At 43.5% G+C, this 13,882-nt stretch overlaps 2 protein-coding genes across 4 annotated transcripts in view; one reads left to right on the top strand and one right to left on the bottom strand.

The window, feature by feature from the left end:
* Positions 1-5,883, bottom strand: part of DCP1B (decapping mRNA 1B) — a 44,052-nt gene extending 38,169 nt beyond the window's left edge. The window contains exons 1-3 of one of the 3 annotated variants that reach the window (XM_051784955.1): positions 3,319-3,738; positions 3,195-3,235; positions 739-866 (exon numbers count right to left, since the gene is read on the bottom strand). In XM_051784955.1, coding sequence (XP_051640915.1) covers positions 739-866; positions 3,195-3,235; positions 3,319-3,345 — 196 coding nt within the window. In that variant the 5' untranslated portion in view covers positions 3,346-3,738. Of the gene's footprint in view, positions 1-738; positions 867-3,194; positions 3,236-3,318; positions 3,739-3,770; positions 4,596-4,704 lie in introns of those variants that run through there. The other 2 variants (XM_051784953.1, XM_051784956.1) reach the window with 2 other exon arrangements.
* CACNA1C (calcium voltage-gated channel subunit alpha1 C) overlaps positions 1-13,882 on the top strand; it is a 476,564-nt gene that overhangs the window by 8,007 nt on the left and 454,675 nt on the right. The window lies entirely within an intron of this gene.

Consider the following 13,882-nt stretch of genomic DNA (forward strand, 5'->3'; position numbering starts at 1 on the left):
AAAGCACAGATGATACGACAGCTCCACTTCCAAGCACAGATATAAACTGTATATTTACAACTGCTCATTCTCGGGTAATTGCTCATTGTAACACTCTGTATGCAGATCTGCGTGCACAAGTAAGCTTTCCCATGTCTTCCACTTATTTCTGAGTTTGCCTGACACTTGCTAATTCTGGTATAAAGATAATCGTGCAAGATAAACACAGAGCCCAAAGTAATAACTCTGTCTTTCATCAGGGTATAATGAGACCCAACGTTATGTTGTCAAAGCACAGTGCCTTCCAGCTTGCTCCAAGGACAGTATTTTGGAGCTGGAGCACAAAACAGGGTTTGAATTTGCTGCATTTGTCTCTTTTTATGCAGAAAGCCAAGACTACAAATACCACTCCAAAACTTCCCAACACTGACTGGGGTACATTCAGAAAACACACACTCTCTGCCTCTCTCAGCCCATCACATACCCAGGACAATAAACATTTACTCTTTGTCAGTTAAATGAAGAGATTACTACTAAGCACATGCTAATACTTTCTTTAGCAGAGTGGCATTTTAGGAAGCACTGAGCAATTCTTCTCTTTCAGCACACCAAAAAAGCAAAATACACTCCTTTAATTTCACCTGTTAACCAGCTAATTTCAGCCCTTGAGAGCTGCAGTCTAAGCACTTGGACTGCCTTAACCAAGAACAGATTGAAGAGAAGCTGACTTCAGTATTTAACCCCACGTGTTATACTTACATCTGGCATTTCTGTACAGTAGAAAGGGGTCCTGGAGCTGGAAATCGAGGTCTTTAGTAATAGGCTCAGTTCGATTTTCCATGCTCAGTCTGTTCATAATTGTGAAACCATGCCTTGGAGAAGCTGATCTGAAAATTAACAAGCAGAAATCCCATCAAGCTGAGGAAAAAAAGAAATCACTAGAATTTCTTTCCTGCGTAGTTCTCCAAATTTATTAATCTTTTATTATTATTTCTAAGAGGTACCACAAAAAACTGATTTTGTTGCCAAGGAAATAGCAATTGGTTCTTGTAGTATTTTGTGTAATCCTTTTAATCATGGCAAAACCCCACATTATGTATGAGAAATAAACAGACTATCAGCATCACCTTATCCAACACCACCATCCATCCTATAGTTTCTTGCTGGAGTAGAAAGAAGTAATTACAATAAGTCAGTTGTGGGCCAGTGCAAGCATACTTTTCAATACTCTGGTTAACAATTGCAGACAGTAACAGTCACCCCAAAGAGGATTTTCCACGCCATCTAAAGTGTAAGAACAAAAGTGAGGGTGCTGGGAAACTGGAACAGGTTGCCCAGAGCAGTTGTGGATGTCCTGGAAGTGTTCAAGGCCAGGTTGGACAGGGCTTTGAGGAACCTGATGTAGTGGAAGGTGTCCCTGCCCATGGCAGCAGGAGTTAGACCAGATTATCTTCAAAGGTCCCTTCCATCCTAAACCATTCCATGATTCTATGACTCTAAATCATTATGCATGTTCATGGGGGTTACACTTCAAGTCATTTAGATAAAGGTGAGCTGTTAAATCCATCATGATCCTGATAGGAGATACTACTTCCAAACTAAGTATGACAATAAAGGAAAGACTATGGATAAACATTTGGGAAAAGTGCCATCTCTGGCAACTGCTGGTGTGTGGATTTCTCTATGAAACCCAAAGCAAAGGAAGCTGCATTACAGCATCAGAGTCAACAGAAAAATAAACAAAAGTGGAATCCTTGACAAGAATCCTTAATTTGCAACAGTCAGTGCTTCACTTAAAACAAACAAACAGTCCACTTCCACTGGTGTTAACCCAGCTGGAAGTCTGACTTTTTGACTGTTCCTCAGAATTCACTAAGATGGGATGGGTAGTAAATAAGTTATCTCAAGTAAAATGGTCACATCACTTTACATTGTGACTAAAGAGAAACAACCAAGGCAACACCAGTGGTCTCCAACCTATGATCTGTTGGCAATGTCTTTTCCACAGACCTTTATAACTCTGTTCAAAGCAACAGAAAATTAAAGTTAAAACTGATGATGTATGATGTTACCCACAGTTCACAACCTGTTCCATTCTGTTGCCTGTAGGGCAGCCAGGCATCAACCCCTGCTCTAAATGGAAATTTCCTCAGGCAACAAAAAGAACAGTGAAAGATCACAGATGCAAGGAGAACCAGGTTATATGTTGTCAGTTCTTGAGCTTTACAACCAACACACCAGGAAATACTGCTGCTGTTCTGCAGCCCATAACTACCCACATCCACCTACTGCTTGCACAACAAAGAGCTGGTTCTTTCCTCTCACGGTGCTAATTAGAAAAGCATCTTATCTCCACTCACCTGAAAGCAGCTTAGAAAAATTACTATTGACCATTTCCACTGCTGGTAGGAAAGATCTCTACAGATTGAAACCAGCATTCCCACTTCACACAAAGCTCACAGACTCCTGGGCCTCTCTGTCACTTCACACATCCATCTCTCGCCTTCTCAAAACAATCTCTTGCTTTCTCAGCTCTCCTACCAGTTCCTCTTTGACATAAAAGTTGAAGAAGAAACTTTCTGCTTTGGTGTTAAACCCTGGCAGCTACTGCAAGATCTGCTGACTGTATTATTTTCCAACTTTAACAACAGTCACAGGGAAATGCTGAGGCACTAACATGGAAACTACAACACAGGGCAGGCTTCATAACAGAACAAATGTGCTAAAACAAGTGATGTAAAAATGATGCTCTGAAAAGCCACAGTCAGAGGTGCTGCTAAAAGAAAGCATTAAAATCAGCCAAAATGTTGGATGAATATGCATGAAAAATGAACCATCAGACATAAGTAGTACGAAAGTACCCTAAGTAGAGAAAACAATACTTCCTAAGTTGTACCATTCCCTTACTTTAAAGAATATGGTTATTTATTTCACTATTTGCTTTTTGTCCAGACACTTTTTAAACTGCTACATCCTAATTAAACCAGTTTACCCATACTGAGATTTAAATCACATTTGGAAGTCTTATCAAAATACAAGGTGGTGCCTCCTTCCCAGTGTTTTCTTCCCCGCATTTGCTTCTATCAGTTTCAGTTTCTTTTCGCCCTTGAACAAGGGGGAGCATTTACTTCATGACTTCACTTCATTTCCTTCATTCACACTCCATCCACAGGTTATGGAAACATCCTGCAGACGTTAAAAGGTAGTGTCCTCACCTTGTGTAAACAAACAGCGTTCCCTCCACATCAGTCTTCTCCTGAAGAAAAGGAAAGTTAAGGAAGTTGAAATCAGGGCAGTGTTTTGCTCACTGTCAGTGAACCCCCCTTTATCTCTGTTTACCAGGACTATCAGTTTCACTTCTCTCATCCAAGCCACAAATACATAAACCCAACTTCATCAGCTGGTGGTGAGAGGCTGGAGCCAGCACAGGTCACTGTGCATCTGACCCAAGTTTTATGATAAGATATGGAAAGGCTAAATGCACGACACCAGGAGGCTAAACTGGATTAACTCTCCACTACACCCAAGGGCAGTGCACAGCCCAGAGTCAGGGAGAGGATTTTCCAAAGGGCACCTGTCCTCAGGGGCAATGTTTGGGACAGGTACAGGGGAAATGACACAAAAGGGAGATGGTGCAGATTCTTCAAACACGGGCCCTAAGCCCCACCATTACAGCAAAGCAAGAACCACCTGGAAAGAGCCTGAATGTTAGATTACCAAAAGTTTCCCTGAATTAATTAAGGTTTTAATCTTACAACAATCTTTTTAGCACTGTTAACTCCCACACTCACTCTTTTGTACATGTTTGGGTTCCATTATAGGTGTTTGAAGGGCAGAGGAGAGTCTGAGGCCTGTGTCCTGGGGTTAAACCCCAGTCTCCCACAGCTGTGGGTTAAACTCTGTCAGGCTTGGTGCTGTGACCACATCCCTGGGGAGCCTGTTCCAGCACCCAACCACCCTCTGGGGGAAGAGCGTTTTATTTCATCCAATCTAAACCTCCCCTGAAACACAACTTCAGGCCATTCTCTTGAGTCCCATCACTGGTCACCACAGAGAAGAGATCAGTGCCTATCCCTCCTCTTCCCCTCACAAGGAAGTTGTAGACCACAATGAGGTCTCCTCTCAGTCTTCTCTTCTCCAGCTGAACAGACCAAGTTCCCTCAGCTGCTTCTCATACGGCTTCCCCTCAAGGCCCTTCACCATGTTCGTTGTTCTCCTTCAGACACTGGTTAAAGCCCAGTCTCCCACAGCCCTGGGTTAAATTCCAGTCTTCCATCGACCTGGTTAACACCCAACCTCCCATGGCTGCAGGTTAAACCCCAGCCCTGGGTTAAGCCCCAGCCTCCACAGCCCCATGTTAATCCCCAGTCTTCCACAGCCCTGGCTAAACACCCAGACTCCCGAGTCCCTGGGTTAAACACCCAACCTCCCTTGGACCTGGTTAAACCTCAACCTCCCATGCGCCTGGGTTAAACCCCATCCTCCACCACCCTGCCGCACGGGACATAACTCCTACAACCCTGCAGCCTCCCAGAGCCCACTCCCCGGGCCCTAAAAGGCTGCTCTCAGCTGCGTCAGACACACCCCTCCCTCACTCCCGCCCTCACACCTCGGCCATGGCCGGGGCGGGGCGGGGGCGGGGCTTCACGGTGGGGGCGTGTCCCGGCCGCTCCCCGCCCCGGTCCCCGGTGCGGCGGGGGTGTGTGCCTCGCCGGGCGCACGTACCCACTGGCTGGCGCGGTGTCCGAAGGTGTAGAGCGCCACCTGGCTGGCCACGTCCACGATGCCGCTGATGTAGGGGTCGTGCTGCTGCAGCGCCGCCAGGCTGATGTCCAGCCCCCGGCCCAGCGCCGCCGCCATCTTGCGCCCCGCGCCCAGGCGCGAGCAATCCACCACCGAGCGGCACCATCACCGCCACCACCAGCGGGGTGGCGGCCCCGCAGCGGAGTGCAAGGCGCCGCAATCGAGCGCCGAGCGCCGCCGGCTCGGGATTGCCGCCGGTGTGTGTGTGGGGGGGGAGCAGGGGCTGTGCCGGGGGGGCGGTACCGGATCATGGGATCACAGTCACGGCATAGCCGGGGGTGCAAGAGGCCTCTGGAGATCACCGAAGTCCAACGCGCCTGCCGAGGAAGGGTCACCGAGAGCAGGTGGCACAGGGGCGCGCCCGCGTGGGCTTGACATGGGTCCAGACTCCGCGCCCTCCCCGGGCACCCTGTGCCAGGGCTCTGCCGCCCGCAACGAAAGGAAGCTCTTCCCCACGTCGAGCTCGAAGTTTTTTGTTTTGGTTTGCGGCCGTTGCTCCTCGCCTGCCGCTGGGCACCACAGAAAAGGGCCTGGCACCGTCCTCTGGGCGCCCGCCTAGGAGACAATGATGTGCATTGATGAGATCCCCTGTCAGCCTTGCCTTCTCTGGACTGAACAGGCCCAGCTCCCGCAGCCCCTTCTCATAAGAGCGATGAGTCCCACGAGCCTGCCCAGCTGGAGCAGGAGCAGGGGCACCACAGCAGGCGGGCTCGGGAGGGCAGGGAGCTGCAAGCCTGGATGGAGCTGGAGCTGGAGCCACGCGGGCTCAGCCTGGCACATGCACAGGGGCGTGTCTGTGTGTCTGTCTGTGCCACTCGGTCCAGGTCTGGGCTCCTCAGCTCGAGAGAGACAAGGAGCTGCTGGAGAGGTTCCGGCAGAGGCCATGAAGATGATGAGGGGTCTGGAGCATCTCTCTTATCAGAAGGGACTCCGAGAGCTAGGCGTGTTTAGTCCAGAGAAAGGATGACAGAGAGAATCTCATCAATGCATAAAAATATCTCAAAGGTGGCTGCCAAGAGGATGGTTCCAGACCCTTTTCAGTGGTGCCTTGGTGACTGGACGGGGCATAATGGACATAAACACAAGAAGTTTCACCTCAAGGGCAGGAAGAACTTTACACTGAGGGTGGCAGAGCCCTGGCACAGGCTGCCCTGGGAGGGCGTGGAGTCTTCCTGTCTGGAGCCATTCCAAATCCACGTGGACGCATTCCTGTGTAACCTGCTCTCGGTGACCCTGCCTTGCCGTGGGGGTTGGACTGGATGACTTCCAGAGGTCCCTTCAACCCTAACGATTCTGTGATTCTTTGTGGACACTCTGTGTGCCTGCAGAGAGAGAGACGTGTGGGACTGAGCAAAGCCAGCAGGTGTGTCTGTAACCACAGGAATCTGTCAGGATATGTGTGCTTCCCATGGGCTCAGCCAGCACAGTGCACGCTCAGCACTCGGGACAGGGAGAGAAGTTGGCTCAGAGCGATGAGCACACACCGTCTGTGTTTGCTGGCACACACTCACAGGCTCCTGCATCGAACTGAAGGGAACAGGATTGTAAACTAAACCATATACAGCCCTCCTGTAGATATATATATATATATATGTGTATGTGTATGTGTATACACTCGTACATGTGACAAGCAGCTGAAACCTAAACAAGCATAATATGATATGGAGATATACAAACCACAAGCAACAGATGGACAAGACCAAGAATTCAGTTACCACATTTTCCTGTCAGACACACATATTTATCATTAATCTATTGATACCAACAGTTTACAGCAAATACTCGAGCTTTATGAGGCATGCAAATAAACTCAGCACATACTTATATTGAAAAGATTTGCTTAACTGTCTGGCCTGAATCCCCAGCAAGAGCAAATTATTTTTACTTCATCACCTCAGACTGACGTAGTAGCAGTTTTGGAAGGAGTCACCATCTCCTCTGTACAGAAGCAGTAGGGCGATATTTTTACTTCCAGAGAACGGGATACCCTGGAATAACTCAAGGCAAAGGTAATGGATGCTGTCTAAATTGTTTACAATATTCCTGACACGACATTTTTAGAAAGGGAGTGTCTGGACAAATGGGATGAGGACTGCCATTTTATTTTCTTCCCTCCTTTTCACTGTAGGCCAGATGGAGCCTGTGGGACAGAGCGGGGAGTAACATCTGGTCTGAGAGCAAATGGGCAAGCCCAGGTGAAAAAGCTCCCATAGCGTGAAGTGGGGATAGGAGCAAATTGAGAATTCATAGTATTAAATGTAGGAACAGTGAGTCTCTTGAAGGGAGCTAGAGATGGGCATGTTGTCAAAAAGGACAGAAATAAAGATTGGGTTTGGGGACTTAGGAGAGAGTGTGTAGGTTTTATTTTATCACAGGCAGCCACTAAAAATTGCATCACTAAGAATAAGGACCTACAACTTGCTCTGCAAGCACACAGTGAAAGAGGAAACATCTGAACACACTCTTTAGTTATAATCCATCTCGTTCTTGGTTCCTCCTTTTCTAAAGGCATCTTGTTTCATTTGGGGCTGTGGTGAAACACCACTTTAGAGTTTAGAATTTTATGAGTGTTTTTTGTTATATTCTTGGTAGGAAAAGGCTCTAAGTGGTTCCATTGGAAAGCTCTGCCTGATTTATAGATCCTGTAATATCAAAGAAGATATATGGGCCCATAGTGGACAAGGAAAACTGCTGTCCTTAGTCTGGAAATGACCAGAGTAGAAAGGCAAAAAAGTAATATGTAGGAAAGATAAGTTGTGTTGCTCAAATGGCTAACAGATGCACAATAATTTCTTTTTGCTGATTAGATAGTTCTCAATTCACAGTTTCCAGGCCCCCCTAATCACATTCCTCCTCATGTGCTGGGGTTTCTCATTACCACCATCTACAATTCTTTGGCAATTCTCCTGCTTACACAAAATCCCAACTTGTCACCAAGGCTTAGAAGTGTGAAACTCTTGAAGTCCCACTCCTGGAGTTTCCCTTTCCAGATGCTTTTGCTTCCTCCAACAATAATACAAAAAAGGTGCCTTGCCTTTTTCTTTTTCTTTTCCTTGTTCTTTCTCTTTTCCTTTTCCTTGTTCTTTTCCTTATTATTTTTCTTTTCATTTTCCTTGTTCTTTTTCTTTTCCTTGTTCTTTTCCTTGTTATTTTTTTTTATTTTCCTTGTTCTTTTTCTTTTCCTTGTTCTTTTTCTTTTCCTTTTCCTTTTTCTTTTCCTTGTTGTTTTTCTTTTCCTTTTCCTTTTTGTTTTCAGTTTCCTTTTCCTTTCTCTTTTCCTTTCTTTTTCTTCTTCTTTTTCCTTACCTTTTTGGTTTTTCCTTTTCTTTTTTTTTCTTTTTTGGTGGTGGTGTGGTGCATATTGCAAAAAGTCCCATAATGAAGAGAGTGTTATAGAAATTGCATTTCAAAGGCTACTTATTTGAATTAAGGAAGTTACTCATAACTGTTTTCAGGTAGGAGAAAGCACTATTTAGAAGATATATTGCAGCCCTGTTCCATCTGAAAAAAAAATGTTTAAAGCAGAAATAAGGTGCCTTTCAGCTGTTACAGCTTACTTTGTTTCTTTTGTTGCCTCTTTTTTCAGACCAAGCAGTCAGACCAATTAAAGCCTTGCACATTTGTTGTGTTAGAAAGACTGACTGGCTCAAGGTTATCTCCTGTGCCCTTCTCTTGACATAGGAAGGCTGCAGAGTGTCCTGTTTCCTTGAGGTCCATGGAGGAAAATTCAGCTGTGAGGTTAAATATCTTGAAGCAGGCATGGCAAAAATGTTGCCTGTCTGTTTTCAGTGCCCTGTTTGCAGATGCATTTTCAGGACTACTTTCCTCCCAGATCGCTGTGCCCCTTCCTAACCCAGCTGGACAGACAATTCCTTCACCCTGTGTTTTTGAGTCAGCAAACCTGTCAGGCTTCTGATCAGGCCTTTTTTATATTTTCTGCTGCACTGAGAGGTGGTTTCAGCTGGTTCCAGCTGTTTTCCTCTCTAAGTGGGATGTAATTGCTCCTTCCATTTAGCCTGAAGTAAATATACTTAATAAAACCATTAGCTCTGCCCTGCTTTATGGGATCACTTGATAATAGACTAAAACTTTTCCAATGAAACAAGATGCTGTTAAGAACAGAAATGCTGTGAATTCTCACTGCATCTGAAAACTTGGGGATTTTTAGCAAAAATGTCACATCTTAAAAGATTGATTCTTTAAACTGTTATTTGCTTACAGTCAGTAATCCAGTAGTCCATAATAACTATAAATCAACTTTGAATGATTTTGCTGTAGTTCTGTTTATGAAACAAAGTGATTTTATAGCTTTCAAAATGTCATAATTTCATGAAGTATATTATTAGAATGTCACTTTTTTGTCTTCTACCTACCTGGATACTATTATGTTAAAAAAAACCCCAATACCCACACCTATGCTTTTGACATGGTATGAAATGCGTTTTGTGTGGGTAATATTCAGAGTGATTTAAGGCAAAATCCACACAGCCTGACATTCTGAAGGTCTCCTTTAATAACACAGGTTGGGATGGCCAGGCCAAACCCTTTCACAGGGGTTGTTCAAGCAGTTATTTAACCTTCAGATTCAAGACTCTGTGATGCTTGTAAAGATTGAGCCGTGCTTCCTGCAGCAATCACACCCCACTGACACCGAGGGTGTGATTTTATGGGCAGGTATTTGGTGGCACTGCTGGGGACGTGAGACCCATGTGCCAGGCATTCAGTCCTGCCATTCTGGCACCTTGGTTACTGCACTGGCACAGGTGTGTACGTGGCCTCAGTGTGAACCAGGCAGATGGGGGAAATGAACTGTGTGAGAAACAAGTGTTCATGCTCCCCCTGAGATCACAGCCTCCCCTGGCTGCCTGCCTACCTGTTCACGTTCACTCCGTTCTCTGGGCAGCACTTCTTTTAATAAACAGCAGGAATCACTTGAGCCAGGGGAGTGCTGAACACCTCATTTGCTTCACTTCCTCTTCCCCAGCCCATTTTGAGTTGTTATTGCATGGTAGTTGCCATTTCCTTTTTATTTCTTCCCAAAGGCTGCCATAATTTTCTTCTCGTTCTGGCTGGTGGCACCACTGCTTCCCCTTCTAGAGGAGCAGCATTAATAAGGTCCTCTTACTCCATCCAGGGCCACTTAAATACCTTTGTGTGATGCTTTCCAGCACGGTGGCTTCCTGGGAACAATGAGTTGCTCTCATGGAGCCAGAGTGATCTCACAAGGCTTGATTACCCGTGCCCCACATATATTCTGGGGATGTGCTTTCAGCACCATTTGGTCACCAGTGCCCTGTGGTTTGTGCTGGGTCCCTTCCCAGGCACATTTGCAATATATGGTGTTTTCAGCCCCTGTTTATTAGAGGCTCTCATTAGTTAGCACTGGAACACTTTCCTCATGCTCAGAAGTCGAAATTCTCGCTTGCACCGTTGGGCCACTTCTTAACTCTGGCCCTAATGGTTAAGATAATGTTAGTCTTTTTGTTAGTCATTTATTACTTGCCTAAGGTTCCTTAATGAATATCAGGTCAGACTATTATAGTTTCATCTGCTGCTGTTATTAAAATATTCTCTCTCTGCACTTTCATTCCAATTCAAAACAACCTTCCCCCCTGCCCCCAAAGAAACCCCAGCGCATTAAGATATTAGCAGGCACACGTGTGTCTGTAATGTTGTTCCCTGGTGAAGTTTGTGAGATTGTTTGGAGATTTTCTGCAAATGTTAGTCCACACAGAAGCGGGATAATGTTCTTTGGCATTGTTTGGGTTGAAATTCTGATATTATACATACTGTGTATGAAATAATTAGCTATAATTTACTATGATTTTCAGTTGGAGGTTGCATTTTTCCTGTGTGTCAGAGCCCGGGCTTTTACCAAAGGACTTTTTCTTTCTCTGACTTACATTTTGCTAAGTAATTCTCATAGTAAGTAACTCTATACATTTCTTTTGCTGTACATTTATTTGCAAGGTATTGAGCTTTACCTTTTTTATAGGCCCAGCCTCTGCCAGCTTGAGGAGAGCAAAAGGAAAGTTCTCTGCTATCATTAGTAGAACTACAGTTTTTTCTTTCTAACTTCCTATATAGATATTATTCTTGTGGAGTGAAGAATTCTTTTTAACTTTAGTCACTTTTCTGAGGGCATAATCTGAGATGAAAAAATAAATTTAACACCAGGAAAGACTTATTTCAGGAGGAGGAAGGGAGAGGCTGTACCAATATAATTGTATTGAAATATAGTGTTATTCAGAAAAAAAAAATCTTCCTTGTGTACATTTAATCAATATTAGATTTTCAGTGTTTTAAGTAACTATATGATTTCAGTGTCTTATCTTTCAGAAGAGCAGAAATGAGAAAATGATAAACCTAACAAAGGTCTTTGTGGAATATCTGTGGAATGTTTTTCCCAGGTAATCTAGTTGCCACAGTAAAAGGTGTTGCCTTTATCCACAAAATTTGCCTGACTTCTATAGCTCTACATTTGTGAGTATGATTCTGTCAGATCTCTTAATAAAATTCTAGATTTCATCCTCCAGTCTCTCTCTAATGCTGGTAATGTTCAAAACATTGTTGATTTTCCTACTGTAACAAAGAAAAAATACTGTCAAAACTTACTGGTTCCCCCCCTTCTTTCTTTATTTAATGTAGCAGAATTCACTGACTTCAATAACATTTATCATAAGGTTTACCTGTGCAAATTCCTTTGCATCCACACTCATACTACTTTAATTACAGTTTAAGAATTAACACTGGATTTTATTATGAGAAAGCAACTATTTTGGACCAGTATTTGATTTTTTTCAGTAATTTCTTTACCACAATTGTACGTGCTTAACTTCAATAAAATATTATTTATAGCCCTTACCTTCTTGCTATCCTGATCAACTGACATAAACTGTTTTGATCCATCAGCTTCATTCTTTGCACAGTTGGTTGGCTAGAAAAGCCACTAAAATACTGAAGAGCATAGAGCATTCCTACTGTCTCCTGTAGGTTAATAAGATATAATAGCAATTATATCTTACCTAAGATAATACCTTTCCAACCACATCTTTCTGGTAATCACCATTTAATTTGGCAGAATCAAACACCTGTAGCTCTACAAGAGCTATTTTCCAACTAGTTACAGGGAAGATGGCCCCATTTAATTAATTCCTAACATGGAAAGTTTCATTAGATGATTCCATTAAATCAGGACCTCGTTTTTACACCTCACTTAGCACAGCAGCTCTTGCCATATGAAGGCAATGGAGTCAGCACAGAGCTGTGACACTGGGGCTGCTGCAAAAGCAGCTGAGACTGCTGGGAGAGTGTTTGGGCTGAGCCCAGTCAGGAGGCTGGGATGGGCTGGAATGGGGTGCACTGGGAGCTGTGCCTGTGGTGCCAAAGTATCCCTGTATAAAAATGAGTTCTGTATGTTCAAATCAGCTTTTTGTTGAGTCAGTTGAAGTGAGGAAAAGGTCTGAATAGCTGTTATACCTGTAGCTGTTACAGTGTTAATTTATGAAGAGAATTTGCATTATTGCCTTGTCAACTGACAGAAGTATCTCCTTGGTGGTTGTTGTCTTGTTTGTTTGGTCTCTTGTTCATTTGTTTTAAATGAAGAATGTTGGTGCTTGTTAAAGACTAATACAGCATTTCACAGCTTTAGGCAGAAGTGAGTGAAGTTGGAGTATTGTAACAATATTGGATTCCAGAGAGCAGATAAATGATGAAAGAAGGAAGGATCCTTAAAGTTAAAACAATCCAGCAAATACAGTGGGATCTCTGTCTCAAATATTTCCCCAATCCTTTTGTATTTTTGATAGCTGCCTGTGAATATTGCCCTGGGGAGATCCTTGTGATGCTAATGGCTATTTCAGATCTGCTCCTGCAGGTGGGCAAAGCTTCTGAAGGTTCTCACAAATACATCTTCTGTAGTTAAAGTTAGGCTTAAAAGCTACTGTCTTTTAATGTGAGATCACCTAACTTATTATAGCATGATCTTGACATTTTGCTATAACATGTTGGGTGATTATTTTTATTGGTTACTGGCTTTATTTGGCTAGCAAATATCAGTGAGAGATTTGTTTTAAAGTAAACTTCCTTTCAAACTGAAAATTGACTTTTTTCTTTTATTATGCAGCATATTGCAATAAGGATCCCCAGTTATCTCTATGCTTTAAATGCAATTACTTGCTTCTTCCTGGAGCTTAGAACTGTTTCATTTTGATTTTATTTCCTCATTTTGGTCATTATTTTTGTTGCTTTAAGGTTTGTGGGTATGGGAAGAAAGCCCTGGGTAGAAAAACGAGCTTAGATTTGTGTAACTGTATCAGAAGATGAAACTTGATAACAGTTGAAGTGTTGCCCTTGGAAACAATGAATGCAGTCTATCCCTGGTTTTCAGGAGGCATGGATTTGGGCAAAGGCACCTTCCAGCAGGCAACCAATAGAAAAGATAAGCACTTTGAATGAGATTTTGAAGTGGAAACTAAAGGTATTAGCACCACAAACCTCCAGTGAATATGTGAGTCTGGGTTTATTACACTTGTGTGAATTTGTTTCCCTCGGTGAAGGCATTTGGCTGTCCCTCTCTTACAATCTGATTTTGTCATTTTCTGGTGAAGCTGTGCTGTGTCTTCTGTCAGATTACATTTACAGGCATATTACCTCGCCTGACTGAAACGTGAACTACATGGATTTTTCAAAGAAAAGCTTCTATAAGCAGTAACAGGACAAAGTTTCCCCCCTCCCCTTTATTTCTCCTGCTGGTTTGCCCAAATCTGTTAATTTTATTATCATCCTTAATTACTCTTAGAATCGTCAGATGAACTTGCCTTGTGATCTGCAGTGAAATTGCTGTGTCACTGAAGCATGGTAAACCTAACAAACTGTGTAAAACTAAACCAGGTTCAGGACATTTTGGTTTGGTACTTCTGCTATTTACTTTTGACTTACTACTCAAATTTTACATGGCTTCTGAGGGAGTTCTGTTATTAAAATATCAGGTAATGCAGTAATTCATAATGCTCTCAGAATCACAGAAGGGTTCAGATTCTGGAGGTTGTGTTGTCCAACATGATTATAAAGGAGAGGCAAGGATTGGAAGAGAATTAGT

The sequence above is a fragment of the Manacus candei genome, unplaced genomic scaffold, assembly GCF_025592945.1.
Source record: "Manacus candei isolate 608988 ecotype Guabito, Panama unplaced genomic scaffold, ASM2559294v1 h1tg000018l, whole genome shotgun sequence".
NCBI classification, from domain to species: Eukaryota; Metazoa; Chordata; class Aves; order Passeriformes; family Pipridae; genus Manacus; species Manacus candei.